Source organism: Rhinolophus ferrumequinum, chromosome 9 (genome assembly GCF_004115265.2).
Source record: "Rhinolophus ferrumequinum isolate MPI-CBG mRhiFer1 chromosome 9, mRhiFer1_v1.p, whole genome shotgun sequence".
NCBI classification, from domain to species: domain Eukaryota; kingdom Metazoa; phylum Chordata; class Mammalia; order Chiroptera; family Rhinolophidae; genus Rhinolophus; species Rhinolophus ferrumequinum.
This window is the reverse complement of record NC_046292.1, coordinates 5,644,662-5,664,123: the sequence shown is the minus strand read 5'-3', so window position 1 is coordinate 5,664,123 and position 19,462 is coordinate 5,644,662. Positions and strand designations below refer to the sequence as shown.

The 19,462-nt window shown below is 40.9% G+C and overlaps 1 protein-coding gene across 2 annotated transcripts in view; it reads left to right on the top strand.

Annotated features, from left to right (window-relative positions):
* The window catches only part of RERE (arginine-glutamic acid dipeptide repeats), a 384,373-nt gene that overhangs the window by 131,791 nt on the left and 233,120 nt on the right, over window positions 1-19,462 (top strand). For both annotated transcript variants that reach the window (XM_033115937.1, XM_033115938.1), the window contains exon 2: window positions 16,316-16,778. In XM_033115937.1, coding sequence (XP_032971828.1) covers window positions 16,460-16,778 — 319 coding nt within the window. In that variant the 5' untranslated portion in view covers window positions 16,316-16,459. The remainder of the gene's footprint in view (window positions 1-16,315; window positions 16,779-19,462) is intronic.

Genomic DNA, 19,462 nt, shown 5'->3' with positions numbered 1-19,462 from the left:
TCACAAATTAATGGTTTCTTAGTAACGATCATCTTTGCAAAGATTTGGACAGATCCTTGCTTTAGAGAAGTGCCACACTGATACTGGAAACCCCTGATACAGGCTTGATGGCATTTTCTTTCATTCCTAGGTGGACCTGGTCCCAGAGGTAAATGAGATTTTTGTTAGAGAATGTGCTGAGCAGGATTGGGTATATGTTATCTGTGGCGTGGGACCATTATATCCTCTGAAGCTTGTTGCAAGAAACAAATTAAGCTCCTATGTAATAGTGGGGACTATTTATTCTTGAATGTGTGGCTCTTTATCTTATCAAGAGGGTGAAAAATGAAAAACACTTTGTCCTCCATGAGTTTATTTTACTTAAGGCTGATTATATTACAGCTTAAAAAATATATAATAGAATTGGTATTTTACCTTGAGCAAATGGTATTTAAGATTTTTTTTGTGCAAACACCTGATAGAAGGGTGCTGGCGTATTCTTCAGAGCTATTTTTATTTCGTGAGAGGACCCTGAAAACTGAAGTACAGTGGGTTAACATAGTTGGGCCAGAAGCCAGGATATCTGAAGCTCAGTTATCACCCGAGAGGTTACTGCTGACACCTGCAGTGGGAACCTGAGGTGACATTCTGTAGGTCTGTCCTGTCCCACGGTTCCTTTCATAGTTTCCGTCTTTCCACTTGTACTTTCTTCATTTTCAAGTTCCAAAATAGAAAGTGTCTGTTTAGCTTATTAGTGCCCACAGATTTGACTGTTGTGTTTTTCACCTTCTTGCTGTATCATGTATCACTCGACAGCTCTTGGCAGTCTTGGGTACCATTCTTGGTCATGGAGAGACTTTAGTGCTGAGAAAAAGTTAGCAGCGCTTCCTTCATTGCTGATGAGTGAAAGCAGCTAGATAATTATATCGGAGGATCCTTATTTAGAAATCTAGACTTTCTTACTGGGTAATGACCCCTCTCCTCCTCTTATGGCTCTTCCTACTCTGAATATTAACGTAATCATTAATTTGTGGCAACAAGTGACTGTGGAACATGCTTACACTTTCAGAGATTCCCTGAGTTCATGCTTCCTTTGCCACATGTGTATGTAGAAGATGGTATTTGTATAGTGTACTGGGTAAACTGGAAACATTTGGGAAGTGTTTATATGGGACTTCGTGAAAAAGTCATTTCATATTTTCTAATATTATAAGACAGAAAATATAGTGGAGCAAAGGTGATAAATGTTGAATTTGCCTAAAATATCCTAGACACTAAAAGTGTCTTTAAAATTTCTAATGGAATATTTGAGTGTTTGGTGCTTCTGTGAACCAAACATTTCCATATTCTCTTTTAGGTGTAAAATGACTACATGCAATTCTGATGAAGACTTTTCGATGAACATATTTTCAAATTCTTGAAAATCACCATTAATGAAAAAATTTGTTCATATAGGAATGAACATACAGGTGGCAAATGATAAAAGAAAATTGCATTTTCTCTAGTTGCTAGAAACATCTTTCTTGTCATTAGCCAGTTTCGTAATTTGATCTTTTTAAATTATATTGCCAGACTATGATTATTCTTTAAATCTAGCCACTTTACCTTTCACTGACAAATATAATTGTAGTTTCTTGGTAATGCACATAGATTTTGAATCCAGTTAAACCTTTTCCTATCAGGGATTTAAATACTATGCCGACCCCCTCCCCCCGCCCCCGCGTTGGACTTAATTCTTTAGGATTCAAATTATGACACCAACTAAATATGGCTAGTGAGCCTTATTAATCCCATTTTTTTCTGGAATTGAGTTTGAATTCATGTACTTAGTCACTACATGATTTCTTTCTTTTTGTGTGGACCTTACAGTGTTCAGTTTAGGGCCTCAAAAATGTTACTTGGGAAAACCATCTTTAAAAATCCAGTAGCTCTTTTTTTTTTTTTTTTTTAATTAATTTGCAAGGTAAGAATCCTTCACCACATGGGCTGTTTCCCCTCTCCCCCCCAAATCTCCCTTCCCCAGTCTCTTTATTTGGACAGCTGGTGTATTTCCCTTTGAAACATGGGAGGTGGGGTTCCTATCTTGTGTGTCTTCCTAGAGTGGAAACCAGCCAAGACTATAGTAGCCTGGATTTTATTAAATGCAACACTTGGTAACATCATTAATATGGAATTTGTCTATAGGAAACTGTTACATATGTAGAGTGTCTCTCTGTGAAAAAATCTGTGTATCATTTTCATCTCAGGATTTTCAGAATATGATCCTATCCTGAAACAGTCTTTCCGTGTCCTCTAACTGCAGCTCCACTGGCAGCTAGCAAACTTACTTGGCCTGTCCATAATATCGTATTTGCTTCAAAGTATCCTCTTGCCACCTTGGATATTTCATCCACATTAATTTGTTTTGATACCATCCAGCCTCATGATTGTTGGTACTTTCTGTACCGTGAGGTCTCCTGGATTTGTAACTCTAGCCCAGAGCTTTCTGAGCTCTACTACTACCGTGTTTCCCCGAAAATAGGACCTAGCTGGACAGTCAGCTCTAATGTCTCTTTTGGAGCAAAAATTAATTATGAGACCTGGTATTATATTATATTATTATGTTATATTATACCTGATTATATTATATTATATTATATTATATTATATTATATTATATTATATTAACCAGGTCTTATATTATAGTAAAATAAGACCGGGTCTTACATTAATTTTTGGTCCAAAAGACGCATTAGAGCTGATTGTCCGGCTAGGTCTTATTTTCAGGGAAACACGGTACTTGGGTATCTACTAGGCATCTCAAACTTAACATGTTGCAATCCAGATTCCCAGTTTTCCTTCTCTTCATATCAGTAAATGACAATTCTACTCTTCGAGTTGCTCAGGCCCAAATCTCAGCCTCTTCTTTGACTCTCCTCTTTGTCCCCCAGTCTGTTACCATCTGACAGCAGATTCAGATGGCTCTGCCTATGGAACCTGTCGAGCCACAATCTGATGCTCACTTTTTACCACCTGCAGTACCTACCACTACCTTGCTTCCAGCAGCAGCCAGAAGGAGTCTCTCATTAATTCTCTATGCAGAACCCTCCAATGGCTTTTCTCTTTTTGCAGTAAATGTCCCCCTGCTCTCTCCTTATCTCCGACTTTCTTTGCCATCACTGCTTCAGCTTTTTGCTGTTGTTTGGATGTGCCAGGATTGCTTCTGTCTCAGGCCTTTGCTTTTCTCTCTGCCTGGAATGCTTTCCCCCCAGATTACCACACAGCTTGCTTCCTTACTTCTTTTATGTTACATGACTCCTTATCATTGATTACCTTAAATAAACAACCCTTCTGTCCCCTTTGCCCAGCTTAATTTTCTTCCATAGCACTTATCACTAGCTGATATACTGTGTGCTTACTTGTTTGTTTATTGTCTGCACCCCTCCCCTAGTAAACTGTAAGCCCTCTGAGGAGAGAGATTGCATGTATTCTGGCCGTGCGTGTATCTATAGCTCCTAGGACTGTGCCTGGCACCTAGTAGATGCTCAATAAATTTCTGAATTAATGGAGGAATTGACCGGGCTCTGCCCTGGACACCGGTGGGGGGTTTTGGTCAGTGTTACAGCTGCAGCATTTAAGTGGTTCAGGCCCTGGACCATCACCCTCTGTGGTCACTCGCTAGTTGCTGGCCTCTGGAATTGAATAGTTCTAGTGGCTCTTCTGCTTTCTCTTTGAATGATGTTAAGTTAGCAGAGATGGCAGGGTCATACCCTTGGTCAACCTAGAATCACACCCAGTTAGAATAGCTCAGACATAGAACATGGCAAATTGAGTTTTGGCTTAGACTTTTGCTTTTGCTTTTAGTCAGAGCTACTTTCCTTTTCATCTAAGACTCAGATTCTAGTGCTTTTAGGACTGCTGCGGTGAGTTTTATGGTTCTCTTTTCTCTTGATATAATATGTACCCATGAATTAGAAGTGTATTATGAAAGCTTTTGGTTTTTCATACATGTGTGAAGTGTAATTGTGTTAAGTATAAAATCCACCCTGTCATTTCCTTTCATCAAATACTGAGAGCCGATGTGCCGTGGTTGCAAATTACTTTAATACTGGAGCTCTGCGAAGTGAAAGAAACCCTGTCCGATTTACCTACTTTTGAACATACTGTGCAAAGGTGGTAACTCTGACTAAGTATTGCTGCATATTAAAGATCACTGTGGTTCAAAGAAGGTTTTCTTTCACTCTCAGCATTACACAAAATAAAACTTCTTTTTTTATGTGTTTAATTAGCTATATTTTACAATTTTAAGAGGTGGTTTTTCTCGATTGCAGAGGTGGAACCCATTCTTGAGAATTTTATAGCCAGATGCATGTTTTTAGCTGTAGCAAGCTTACGCTTTTTCTTATTAGTTTGTAATGTTGCTGTTTGTGTGTGTCTGTTTATAACAGCCTTATTGAAATTACAATTCGCATATCATAATTTACCTATTTCAAGTGTACAATTTAATGGCCTTTAGTATAGTCACAGATACATGAAGTCATCACCATCATCAATTCTAGAACATTTTTATCACCCCCCAGAAGAAACCCTATAATATAGCAGTCACTGCCCATCCACGTCTCCAACCCCCAGACAACCACTCATCTGCTCCGCACTGCTATGGATGTGCCTTTTCTGGACATTGAATATAAATGGGATCTTCTATTATGTGGTCTTTTGTGACTGGCTTTTTTCACATAGCATGTTTTCCAGGTTCATCCAGGTTATGACATGTATCAGCACCTTTCTTTTTATTGATGAATAATGTTCTATTGTATGGATATACCATCTTTTATTTATCCGTCTGCATGGTTTTATGTGTTTATCTTTTCTACTCTTGGTTTTCTATTTCCGGCCATGCTTTGGGAAAGCAAGTTTAGGAAATCTTTCCCCTTTCACATCAGGGACTTGGTTTTCATGGGTTTTGGTTTCCCTTGTACTTGGCACTGTGGACACAGGTTTTCTCTTTAGTTCTATGATAACAGAAACCTCCACGTGGCCCCATGACCAGTGCAGGTCACCAATGAGTAATACCGCCCCTAACAACCTGCAGGACTTGCCAGGAACATCAAGATTTTGTTGTTCTTCTGTTTTCCAGATTCAGCTTCACACATCTGTGTAATTACTGTTTCAGGCAGTGTTTTGAATTAGTCCAGTTTATTTCAGAGAACAAAGAACATGCTGCATTATACTTTTTGTAATGGTGTTAGCTTTATGGGTTCCATATTGGTCAAGCATAATTTTGAATAAACACAGATGCTTAACCCTTTGAAATCTCTGCGATAGACAGTTTTATTTGTTTAAAGCAGTAGTTCTCAACTGTGAACAACTGCTTCCCAGGGGATATGTGGCCATATTTGGAGATATATTTCGTCGTCCTGACTGGAGCAGTGGGTTATGCCTCTCGAATTTACGTGGGTAGAAACCAGGGATAATGCACAGGACAGGCCAAACCCCGCAACAAAGAATGATCCAGCTGAAAATGTTAATTGGGCCACAGTTGAGAAGCCCCACTTTCCTTCACACACTGATTAGAAGAGACACAACTGCAGGCAGTGTGCCAAAGTAAAAAATTCTGTCTATAATTGTCCAAAACTTCACAATTGACAGTGTAGGAAAGCAATTGTTCATATGAATAAGTGTGGGTTCTTTAAAGAAAGGAAGGATTTTTTATTTTTAAAACCTCGTTGGGCACCTCATCTTTGGGAATTCCTTCCTCTTCATATGAAGAGATTATGTATTGTTTGTTATTTAATTTTAATTGAGTTGTTAATTGTAACCTAGAGTTTTACTGTACTGAGTACTTCTCCCACCTTTTGTAGGTCCTATGTTTTGTTATTATGTCTTTTTGGAAGAAATTAAAATACCTACTTGTCAGAGTGCACTATCTTAGTTCTCTTCATTTTCCCTCCAAAGCTTCTGAAAGAGTTGAGGAAATGCCACTCTAAGTATTACACCTACTTCTGATTAAGGGACATTCATTCTGCACCTCCTTCTGTGTTGGTAACACAAAGGCCACTCTGACTTTGACTAATGCATCCCATCTCAGTTATTTAGGTTCTTTCAATAAGACGTGTTCTGGGAATGAGTATATAAACTCAGGATTGATTGAGTTTAAGAATTCGTTAACCCCAAATGTAGAGAATCATTGGAGGGGCATATGTAGCCATTTGCTTATGTGGTTGGATTTGGTCAGGTGGGAGAACTTCACAACCCATATATTTTTACATGTAAGAATATTCTCAATACCACATCAGTTTCAGATAAAACCTAGTCTTCCCTCTGCATGGGTTCCCAGGTCTGCTGACCTCATATTTCAGTGTTACCTTGCATCTTCATCTGTGATTCTCTGGTATATTTGATGTATTCTCTGCAGCAGGTTGCTGTTTATTAGAATGCCTTTTTTCTGATCCAGTGAGTACAAATGTTAAGGGCGACAATTCCCTTTCCAGTGCTAAAAGCATTACATTTTGGAAATAACTTTTTTAAAAAAAATTTTCAATTGCAATTGACGTATAATATTTCAGGTATACAACATAGTGATTAGACATTTATGTAACTTATGAAGTGATCACCTCGATAAATCTAGTACCCATCTGACACCATAGTTATTACAGTGCTACTGACTACGTTCCCTATGCATACTTTACATCCTCATGACTAATTTTGTAACTACCTGTTAGTACTTCTTAATTCCTCTGTTTACCCATTCTCCCAACCCCACTCTTATCTGGCAACCATCAAAATGTTCTCTGTATCTATTGGTTTGTTTCTGTTTTGTTTGTTAATTTATTTTGTTTTTTAGATTCCACATATAAGTGAGATCATATGGTATTTGTCTTTCTCTTTCTGACTGACTTCACTTAGCATTCTCTTTCTGACTGACTTCACTTAGCATAATACCCTCTGCATCCATTCCTGTTGTTGCAGGTGGCCAGATTTCATTCTTTTTTTATGGCTGAGTAATATGCCGTTGTGTATATATGTACCACTTCTTCTTTATCCAGTTACCTATTGATGGGCATTCAGGTTGCTTCCATATCTTGGCTATTGTAAATAATGTTGCAGTGAATGTATGAATGCATGTGTCTTTTCGAGTTTGCATTTGGGTTTCTTTGGATAAACACCCAGAAGTGGAATTACTGGGTCCTTCTTTGTCTCTTGATGGTCTTTGTTTTAAAGTCTGTTTTGTCTGGTGTAAGTATTGCCACCCCAGATTTTTGTTTGTTTCCATTTTCACGAAACATCTTTTTCCATTCCTTTCAGCCTCTGTGTGTCTTAAAATCTAAAGTGAGTTTCTTATAGGCAGCATATGTAAGGGTCTTGTTTTCTTATCCATTCAGCCACCCTATTTCTTTTGATTGGAGCATTTAATCCATTCACATTTAAAATAATTGTTGATACGTGGTTACTACCATTTTATTATTAATGTTTTTCTCCTCCTCTTCCTCTCCCAATCTCCCTCTTGTAATACCAGTTTGGTGATGATGAACTCCTCCTTTAGCTTTTTTTTGTCTGGGAAGCTCTTTACCTGTCCTTCGATTCTAAATGATAGCTTTGCTGGGTAGAGTAATCTTTGTTGTAGGTTCCTGCTTTTCATCACTTTGAGTATTTCCTGCCAAATCCTTCTGCCCTGCATATGAGGTTGGACAATTAAGTTCACGAACACATCCTAGAAAAAGAGCTGCATACTTCATTGCTGAATATCACTATGGTCACCTGTGAAGTACTCCCCTTGGGAAGCTATGCACTGACGCCAGCGTCTAGTCCACCCTTCAAAGCAATTTTAGAACTTTTTTTCCTGAAATGGCCATCAGAGCTGTCATCATAATACCATAACTGTGATGTCCTGAATGTTATCAAAATGTCTTTCTTTCAATATTTTCGGGTAAAGAACGAAATCATTGGGGACCAGATTAGGTGAGTAGGGAGGGTGTTCCAATACAGTTATTTGTTGACTGGCTAAAAACCCCCTCACAGACAGTGCCGTGTGAGCTGGTGCATTATCGTGATGCAAGAGCCATGAATTGTTGGCGAAAAGTTCAGGTTGTCTAACTTTTTCATGCAGCCTTTTCAGCACTTCCAAAGAGTAACCTTGGTTAACTGTCCAGTTGGTACAAATTCCTAATGAATAATCCCTCTGATATCAAAAAAGGTTAGCAACATTGGTGCAACAAGTTCATGAACTTAATTGTCAGACCTCATAGTTTCTGTTGAGAAGTCAGCTGACAGTCTTATGGGAGCTCCCTTGTAGGTAACCAACTGCTTTTCTTTTGCTGTAAAGATTTAAAGTTATTACGTTTTTTCCCCCAGGGTATTGGTATGCAAGGGAATAGGAAAAGAAAACTGATTTCCCTTTGAAAGCAGTTTCCCAGTTGCAGCTTTCTGGCGTCTGCTGCTTCTCTTGGAGGCAGGGCCCAGCAAAGGGGGTAGCTCACTGGTCTTCTACACTTGGGTGGTCTCATTTTGTTCTTAAAGGAAAATGCTGATGCATTTACTGAGGTACAGTAAATGCAGAAATGGCAAAGGCAGAAATTCTTGAGGTGCTTTAGTTCTTGATTTAGGCTTTCAGAGGTAGTGAATTTGAAAGCAGGCTTGTTTGGATGGCACTAACGATTCTAGATAGAATATATCTCCTGCCTGATAAACTGAATGTTTCCAAAATGCTATTTTCATCTCAAGAGTCTACAATTATACCCTGTTTGCTTAGTCTACTATATTGGATAACTTGTCTTTTAAGGCTATGTAATTAAAAAAAATTTCCTTTTCAATTACAGTTGACATTCAATATTATATTAGTTTCAGGCGTAATACTTATATAATTTACACAGTGATCCCCTGATAAGTCTAGTACCCACCTGGCACCATACATATTTATTACAATATTATAGACTATATTCCCTCTGTTTTACTTTACATACCTGTGATTGTCTTGTAACTGCCAGTTTATACTTCTTAATCCTTTCACTTTTTCACCCAGTCCCCAATCTATCAACCATTAGTTCTCTGTATCTATTGAATCTGTTTCTGTTTTGTTTGTTTGTTTGTTTTTTAGATTCCACATATAAGCGAAATGGTATAGTATTTGTCTTTCTCTGTCTGACTTATTTCACTTAGCATAATACCCTCTAGGTCCATCCATGTTGTCACAAATGGTAAGGTTTCGTTCTTTTTTTATGGCCTTGTAATATTCCATTGTATATAAAGGCTGTGTAATTTAAGGCAGTATATAGCATTGTGCTTAAGAGTATAAGCTCTAGAGTCAGCAGCCTGGGTTCATAATACTAGGTCTAACACATAGTTGTGTGATTTTGGTCTACTTGCTCAGTCTCTCTGTGCGTACTTTTACATTGGGAAAATGTACATAACAATAGTAGCTATTGAATGACGTTATAGTTAGGATGATCATATGACCTAGTTTATATATATTTTTTTCTGAAGAATTATTACTCTTTAACTCTCAGTTTAGAAAATAAATTATTTTGTAATTCTTGTTATAGTGAATATTAAATGCATTTACATGTGTAACGTGCTCAGTGAGTATTAGTTGAGCTGCTCTGTTACTTTAGGGGCTTCCATTATCCACCCCTCTCTCATTAAGCTTATTTCCCACTGGTGTTTTCCCTGTAGCTGCCATCAAGGACAGTGATTTAATCGAACACTCTTTTTACTGAACTTCCTCACCTGGAATGTTTTCTTCTTTTTGCTCCTCCTCATCCGGTTCCTGGTTTATGAGCCAGCCCAAGCACCACCTCAGTGATTTGCTCAGGAAATCCTTTCTTTCCCAAATAAAAGTCTCATCACAATGTCTTCTTGATTGACCCGATCTAGCTTATGTGTGAGAGGGGTGGCAGGAAGAAGTCATTTCTTACTCATCTGTACGTGCCGGGCAGTGAGTGAGGAGCTGAGAAGACAGCAGAGGCCAAAACAGCCAAGGGTCAGCCCCTCACGGAGCCCCTCGCTTGGTGGTAGAGACCGATGTGACCACACACACAACTCTGAAATTAACAGTCGTGGAACGTGCTGCAGAAGGATTTAAGGTCCTTCTGGATAAGAATGAACAGCTTGAGCAAGTTGCTGCTGAGCTGTGACCTGAAGGAAGAGTAAGAGGTGTCTAGGCCAGGAGAGGGGACGAGTGTCAGGTAGAAGGTGGAACCTAAGCAGAGGACTCACTCCAGGTAAGAGGAGTGTGTTCAGGGAACGGGGGGAGGCTCGTGTGTGGGGGGCAGAGGGCAGTGAGTGGTGTGAAGGAGGCCGGGGAGAAGGTCCGGGCCTTAGAGATGGTGGTGTGGATTTGGGTCTTTAGCTGACAGAAGTGGCAAGTCTCGGAGGATTCTCAGGTGAAGATTGACAGTCACAGTAGCCTTTTATAAAGAAGAACACCCTGGCTACAGTGTGGAAGAGACTTGTCACGCTTCCAGAGGAGTGGATTGAAAGAGAAGCCAACTGAAGTGGTCCAGAAAAGCCGTACTATTATAGTAGCTTTAATGAAGTCACGTGTTGGAGGTGTTCTGAAGTAGATGCTTTCGAGAGGCGTTTATAACGTCACAGTGACAGAATTTGTAGACAATAGGCTGAAGGAGAGAGGAGGCACCCAGGTGCTGCTTAGGTGTCCCAGCTGGCATCGCAGAAGGGGCAGGCGCACCAGTCACCCCGAGAGCCCATCTAGAAGAGGGACTCATTTGGGGCCTTTGGTTTGGACATATTGAGGTACCTTTGAGACATCCAAGAAGAGACTTCAGGTGGGCAGTTGTCACAGGCATCTGGCTCCACAGGAGGATTTTGGTAGACACGTGCGTTTGTAGATGTCACCTGTGTGTGCATCATGCTTGCGGGCTGACGGACATGTATGAGATTGATTAGGGTGAAAAAAGGGCTATGGACAGCACCCCAAAGAACTCCTACCCTGGTTGGCCCCCTGGGGATGGAAGAGCAGTTAGGTAGACCCAAGAGAGGACCTTGCCAGGAGAGCAAAGGAAAAGAGCCTTTCCAGAAGGAAGGTGTGTGGGCAGCCCTGTCGGAGGATTTTCAATAGTGAGATGATGATGAGGATGAAAACGCGGGTGGGTTTGATACGGAAAGGAGATGGCATTTGTGGGAGTGGTCTCAGTGACTGTGGCAGGTAAGAAGAATATACATGTTATTCTCAGAATATGGTACAGTTTACATTTGTAAAGCTTGGCAATCTGTGCGTATATTTACGGATGATATCTGCTTAACCTAATTCTCTCAGCAGCTCTGTGCAGTAGCTGTTTACTGTCCTCATTTTACAGGAGTGAAACGGATTGCCCGGGCAGTGCAGCGCTTGGCAGTGCCAAGAACTTGCAGTTTGGCTTTTCAGCCCAGTCTTCTTGCAGTTGTGTCACGGGGCCAAATCTCCTAGGACAGGTTAAATAGTGACAGGAAGTGGTTTTCTTAAAGGAGGCTTGGACCCTGCACATGGTGCAAATTTTAGTATTTTATCCGAATCTGTTGTGAGAAATAGCGTGAGGTGTTTGTGGGTGGTGGTTGGCTTCATTTTGAAGAAGCAAATGATATTTGGAGAGGTGGAGAGGTGGACATGCCCTGAAGTAACGAAGAGTGTATTAATGACCCCATTGGAGGGCTTTGCCCCTGATTAGATTAAACTAAAAGTAAGCTAGCTGACCACATTTTCTCAATTAAGATAAAATGATGAAGTACAATCTGAAAAATCTGGGAACTAGTAAGAGGAGTGTACTATTTTATGGGTCCTAAGGGTACTGCTTTTGGAAATGTGTCATTTGCAAGTTTTTTGAATATCCTTTTCACTCAAGCATGAGTAATACATGTTTTTGTGGTTTTAAAGTTTTTATCAGAAAAACTATTTACACTCATTTCCTTGGTGATCTCACTCAATCTTATGTCCTTACAAACTAAATTAAAAACTAAAATTTTATCTCCAGCTTGGACCTCTGCCTACTTGAAATCTTTATGTGGTGTTTATAGGCTTCTTAAACTTACCATGTTCATGCCTGAGCTCCTGATCTTTCCCCCAAACTTGCAGAATATCAGCTTCACCCATCCAGTTGCTCATGTCAGAACCCATGGAGCTGTCTGACTCCTTTCGTGGTCACATACGCCACACCTGCCCAGTTCGGCAGCACAGCCTATTGGACCCTTATCTTAAACATACGAAAAGCAGACTTCTCTCCTTCTTTGCTGCTGCTATCCTGGTCTGCGCAGCTCCTGTTCCCTCTTACGGGGGCTTTGAAATGAGCCTCCCCCTCGCAGGCTTCCTGCCGCATCGCTTCAGGTTTTTCTCTCCACAGCCAGAGGGAGCTTAAACAGAAGTCAGCTCATGTCTTTTTCTGCGACACGGATCCCTGCAGTGGCTGAAGTGTCATTCTAGTCACCTCACGACACTTGAGGAAAGGCCCAGGTCCTTCCCCTGGCCGCTAATGCGTGGCAGGATCCGGCCCCTTTCACCTGTCCGAGCTCATCTCCAGCCATTTCCCTCTCCCTCGTGCCAGCGCAGCCCCTCAGGCCTCCTGTGGCTGCGTGAGCCCTGCTCACTCCTGCCTCTGGACATTTGCACCTGCTTTTCTCTCTGCTGCAGTGGTCTCCTTTCATATGCCCCCATGGCTTCCCCTCTGACACTCCTAGGGGCCAAGCCATCGTAGCGAGACCTTCCTTGACCATCGTTTAAAATTGCAGTCTGCCCACACCCGTTCCCATTGAATTCTCCTTAAGATCTTTTCGTGTGTGTGTGTGTCTGTGTGTGTGAATAACATTCAGTGTCATTCATTACAACGTTGATGAGACGCAACAGGAACTTAACTCTTGTTTCCATCAATTAGCCTATGGTAAAATTGGTTTCATCATGCGTTGTTTTGCTGCAGGTCTCAGAATCTATGGAAGATACTAAGTGAAGACTTAACTTTACTATCCTTTTGTTTATGGTCTTTCTCCATTCTCCGCTTCCTAGAAATCAACTCTACGAGGGCAGGGAAGTTTGTGTGTGGTTGTTTTTTGTTTTTGTTTTTTGTTTTTTTTTGTAAAGATTTTGTTGGGGAAGGGGAACAGGACTTTATTGGGGAACAGTGTGTACTTCCAGGACTTTTTTTTCCAAGTCAAGTTGCTGTCCTTTCAATCATAGTTGTGGAGGGCGCAACTCAGCTCCAGGTCCAGTTGCTGTTGCTAGTTGCAGGGGGCGCAGCCCACCGTCCCTTGTGGGAGTCGAGGAATCGAACCAGCAACCTTGTGGTTGAGAGCCTACTGGCCCATGTGGGAATCGAACCGACAGTCTTCGGAGTTAGGAGCATGGAGCTCTAACAGCCCGAGCCACCGGGCCGGCCCTGTGTGTGTTTTTTTTTGCTGTTTTCCTTTCACCTGGAGCAGTACCTCTCAAGTAGTAAGCATCTGGTAGACATTAGTTCAGTGACTAGATGAAGATTGTGACTCTGAAATGTGTTCTAAATTAAGTTTCTTTCCTTTTGTTATTTGTTAATTAAAGTAACTGATACCATGTTTCCTGTTTAACTGGGTTGAGCAGTGGATCACCAGAGATACTTTCATTATGTTTGTCTTTCTTACTGGAGAAAACTGTCTTCTGTTTTGGAAGGAGAGGGCAAAGTGAGTGTGTTTCCTAAATCTGCCTGTCTGAATTATCAGCATGGAGACACGTGGCAAACGTTGGCACCTCCAAGAGCTGGTTGCCCTGGCAGCACGGGTTCTGACCTGAGGAGCAGGTTGGATACAGGTCTGATGGGATTCTCTCGTGGAAGATGTGCCTGAGCCTCAGTGGCCGTGGGGCCTGGCGCTGCTGCTGATCTCAGTTCCCTTTCTGTGGTCTCTAAAGTGGGAGTGGTGTGACTTCTGTCTGGTACTTCACTGCCTTGTTGCGATGAAAGATCAGATGAGAGGGTAGCGGGGACCTGATCTGTAAGCGCCTCGGTAGAAAGATGCTGTTGTCCGGAGTCATTTCTAGCAAATAAAGTGACAACTACCCATCTCAGCGCCATCTGGTTCCTCTCTGGGTCCCTTTTCTCAAATGTCACATTGTTGTATGTTGGTCATTGTATAATGAGGCTCAGAAGAATTATAATTACTGTCGTAAATGCAGAGGAAAAAATACATATCCCCACCCGGCTATGTATTAGAGCCAAATGTGAATGGCAATTGGATGGGCTTTTCCTTTGGATTAGCAGTCTCAGTTATCTGAAAGGTGGACTCACACACACACACACACATTTTGTCAATGCCTTCTCTGTTGTTTCTTGAATTTTTCATTCTTGATCGCTCTTTGTAGAAACAACTCAGATTTCTTTGTAGACAGAAACCGTGTATGATTTTTGTAGGGAGTAGTGTGGAATGCACAATTTGGACCCATTTCTTCCTTTTTGAGTGCTGAAATAATATTTTTACACGATTTTCTGGAGCAGTTATCTTGTTAACCCTGGAGAGAATGATCTTTTTTGTTAAATTAATCAGAAGTGTGTCTGTCCTGAGCTGCATCTGAGAGGTTTTCAGCCTAAGTTCCTTGTTCAGTTTACGTTCCCAGTAGACCTGGGTATGTTTTCAGTGTCAGAGGAATGTTTTTTAACAATTGTGTTAGCTGATATTTTTTTTTCTTACACGATTGGCTTGTTCATGCTCTAAACTTAAGCTCGGTGGAGAAAGTAATATGTCTTTTTCCGTATTTTCAATTGCTAACACCAGTGGCCTGCGGGAACTTTGGAGTTTATTACTGTCTGTTTAACAAATGATTTATCTAGGCAGAAGTTTTGCAGGCACTGGAATAATTTTTCATTTTCTTGAAATATGTTTAGAAAATTGAAATCCTATCTGAAAGCACATTTCCTATGTGGAAGGAAGTAATCTCGGTTTGTGCTCCATGCTTTCATATTTCTGACTTGGCTTATAGATTGTCAGCATTATTGCTTCTTCATCGGTCTAGCTCCCAAAAGTTGTTGTTAACATTTTTTATTTTCCTGAATGCCTAAGGATATTTGAAGTGTTTTATGGGTAGGTCTTTTCTGGTATCAGGTCTGACCTATGAGCTTTGAAGAAAGTATATGATTATTTTTATGGCTTTGGCATGACCAATGAGAATTTCCTCTGCGTCTGAGACATATAATTGCAAACTGATTTGTTTGTTGTTGAAGTAAAGAGGACCAATCTTTTGTTTGTTTGCATATGTTGTTTCCTATCTGGCCCTAGTAACATGAGAAACAGATGGTTCTCATCTTGATCGTTTGTCTCCTTTTTTTGCATTAGAACATTGAGGGCAAGGACCATGAGTTTTTCCATCATTGTACCTTTAGTTCCGAACACCTGGCACATAGATAGTGTTTGGTACAGATTGTTGAACAAATTAGATGAGATACTGGGGAAGATGATAAAAGATTGCAAAAGATAAATTGCAGGCTATTATTACTGTTCCAAAACTGACTTGTAAACAAAACAGTATTTTCCCTCCTATAAAATTTTTATTAGAATTGTATTGGGTTGGAGTTTGGTATTCACTCTTCTCATTTTAATCTCTTAACAACTTTGTGCATTCCTTGTTGGGTTTAGTTCTAGGGAGGAGTTTATTAGGGGAGCTATTAATAGTGAAAATTTGGAAGAATGTAAAAACCACCTAATGTTCCCTGAAGATGGAAGGTTGTTTTTGGCAGCTGTTATGTTTTGTTAAGGCAGAGATAATATGTCTTTCCAGAAACCATTTATCCTGGAAAATAACTAGAATAGTACACTCAAAAGATGTGAACAAATATAATAGAAGGCAAAGAATCTCTTTGAAATTGTCACTTTTATTTGAGTCAACTCTTATGTTTATTCTTGGGAAAGCACTGGAAATTTGAGAAGTGGCTAGAAAGAGTCTTCAGAGGATAGCAACAACATGAGACATCCTGAGACATTTTCCAAGGCTATCCAAATTAATTTTTTTTCAGGTAGAAATAATTTTTACTACAGGTTCTTTCCCTTTTAAATTAATTTTATGGTTATGAAGTGCCTTTTGTATAGTTATACCCATTATATGTTACCTACTTGTGTACACTTTTTCCTTAAAAAAAGAGAAAACAATTGGTGAACAGAAAGTATAGTTTATTCTTATGCATTCAGACATTTTTCATTATTGGTGTGGTAGAAAATCCCAAACCATATGCTAGCTGAGACCATAAACTGTATATATTTAAATTTTTTATCACTTGCACTTTTTTCCCTGTGGCTTGTGAGAAGTTTTTAGGGCTAAACCATGAATGAGAGATTCATTTCACAAAACATTATTTGAAGAAGAAAATGTGAGAAAGTGATAAAGTAATATCAATTTCTCTCTCTCTTTTTTCTCTCTTAGCATTTTTGAAACGTTGGGGTTGTTGGAGTGGTTGGATTTTCCCTGGAATTGAGTGAGAAATTCAGAAGACTGAAGCCCAGGCTTACTGTCTACCTTTCACGGAGGCCTAGCCGTGAGAGGACAGAAGAAGGCACGTGGCGAATCATGACAGCTGACAAAGACAAAGACAAAGAGAAGGACCGGGACCGGGACCGGGACCGAGAGAGAGAGAAAAGGGACAAAGCAAGAGAGGGCGAGAATTCCAGGCCGCGCAGGAGCTGCACCTTGGAAGGAGGAGCCAAGAATTATGCTGAGAGCGATCACAGTGACGATGAGGAGAATGACAACAATAGTGCCACCACGGAGGAGGCCACGAAGAAGAATAAGAAGAAGCCACCGAAAAAAAAGTCTCGTTACGAAAGGACGGACACTGGCGAGATCACCTCGTACATCACCGAAGACGACGTCGTGTACAGACCTGGAGGTAAGGGCTTTCCACTGGGGCACAGCACTGTCCTGTGTGGGGGAGGCGCTATCTCAGCCTTCCTTCTCCCCGCTCAGGAAGCGGGACCCCAGCTGGGGTGGTCTGGGTGGACACACGGGAGGGCACGCGTGGGCTCCCTTTCTCCCACTGGATGTGTTCCCTTCCTGCCTGTGTCTGCCTCACATGCTCTTCAGTCCCGTTTGTGCGTTTGTCAGTGCTTTCCTTGTCTCAGGCTATTGCTTCTCCCCTTCACCATCTGTTCAGTAGTTGTCATCTTTTGACTTCCTCCTGGCTTTTTATCTTCACCACAAATTAGCATGTAGTGACTCTGGTGGGATAGGTAAACCTTAAGATTCTTGGAAACAGGAATTTTACATTTCATTCCTCTGGCTCCAGGAGTGACCGGAGGTAGAGAGGTATTTTTAATGAGCTTCAGCCCATGGTTTATTTCTCCCCATATCCTCCTTAAAGAATTGAGCTTCCGGCTCTCTGATCAATGATAATAGATGAAGCCAACTAACCGGCATTGTTTTTCAGAAAATCTGTGATGCTCATTCAGTGTCCTCAGGTTTCTAGCACTGTGCAGAGAGAGATAGGTCCAGCTTCTAGATGAGATGCCCCAGAAGGAGATTCAGAACCTCCTGGGCACCAGCAAACTCTGCCTTTTCCATTTGATAGATTGTGTGTGTGAAGATACTTTTCTTTTAGAAGTCAGTGAAACTAGCTGAAATCATTTTGTTTGAATTACTCAGAGTGCTGAGGAATGACATGAATTTCATGTGAGCTGTAATTAACAGATTAAAAGTCTCCCAGTTTTGATGTTTTTTCAGGAAAGGGAGGTTAAAGAGATTATGTTATGTCATTAACCTGGTGCAGGTTTTTACTGCGGAGTATGTAACTGTTCTGAACTTCGCATGAAGTGCCAGACCCCCCCTCCCCCATAGGAATTAGTTTTGAGTTTCAAAAGATGTTACCGTATTTCCCCGAACATAAGACCTAGGTGGACTATCAGCTGTAATGCGTCTTTTGGAGCAAACATTAATATAAGACCCAGTCTTATATTATTATATTGTATTATATTAAGATCCAGTCTTATTTTACTATAAGTAAAAAATTGTATTAATTTTTGCTCCAAAAGACGCATTAGAGCTGATTGTCCGAATAGGTCTTATTTTCGGGGAAACACGGTAGGTTGGTGCAAAAGTAATTGCAGTTTAAAAGGTTAAAAATAATCGCAAAAACCGCAATAACTTTTGCACCAACCTAATAGTATTAGAACTTACACAGATAAATTTGTATTCACTACTATAGTTTCTTGGTTGATGATTGAGAAGACAGCTCTGTGATATAAAGTATCAAAGACGAGGTTGTAGAGAGGTTCGAGCTCTGCTGTAGAGACTGAGTCAGTGGAGGTTACAGAACCGTCAGTGTCAGAATCAGACTCAGATATCAGATAGTAAGAATTTCTCAGCCACTGCGGAGTATCTCGTTAGAGAGTCACCACAAGTTGCTTGCTTTGGGCCTGTTTAGCTCTAGATGGTGAGAAAGGAATAGAATATGTTAGCTCCTTTAGGTAGAGATTTTGAGTATGGTAACTTAAAGACGTTATTCATTATGTTTTCCTCTTGATACATTGTAACTCAATGTGGGGATGTGATCAGCGGGCCAGCTGCCCTGGCGGGACTCACCGCCAGCCTTCCTCAATGGAACGCCAGCCTTCCTCAATGGAACGCTTCCTCAATGGAACGCGGCTCCTGTGTTAGAGGTGATACTTCCCAAAATATTTGTAGTCAGATACATGTGGGAAATGCTGCACGTACTGTCTCTCTCATGAGAGAGTCATAATTAATGACGCTGAGAAGTCCCACAGTTCAAGGAAACCTCTTTAACAGTAAAAAAACACCCTGCCTTTTCCCTGCATTTATGGGACTATCGCTCTCTGTTCTGAATATTTCCTTAAACAAAACCAGTTTTGAGAAAACTAGTTTGGGAACTTGCACATTCGTTCATATTGCACCTTGTACAGGATGACAGGAAATCCTTCCTGCGTGATGTTTAGAAGAATATTGTGGAGACAGATTGCTAAAGGCTTATTTACAAAGCAGTGGGTTCTTAAAATGTTTGGGGAAGAAAAGAGGACCCTTGTGAAATGTGGAAAAGATAGGCTGTCTCTGGATGCTGAACATGTTACAAAAGATCTGTAGAAACCGAAATGGTTTGCAAGCTTTCTGTGGTGGTCAGAGCGTGACCCCTCGTGCTTGGGTAGGTGACGTGCTGTTGCCGGGATTGGGGCTCCCCCCCCCAGCCCCCCTCCAGGGCTGGTGGGTGTCCGATTCTGGTAAGGAGACTGACTTGACTGTCTTTGACCTGCTCAGTGGTGTCTTTTAGTTTTGGGTGATTCTTCGGAAGCTAAATGACTTCGTTGCTTTCTCCAAAAAGTTTCTTTCTAAATAGAGGCTTGTTAAATATTGCCTGTTCTTTAGGTTCGCCTCAACTGAAGAATCAGAAGTGGGGTACTGTGATTAGATTCCTGATGGGACTTGATTGGTTTCTCTTTCCTTTGGTTTCCTTTCTGGTCTTTTCCTTTCTTGGTGCAGAGTACTACAATCACATCTTTTGTTAGTGATGAAAATACTGTTATCCTCACCCAATTGCAGAGATTCAGGATGCTTAGCTGTATGTTA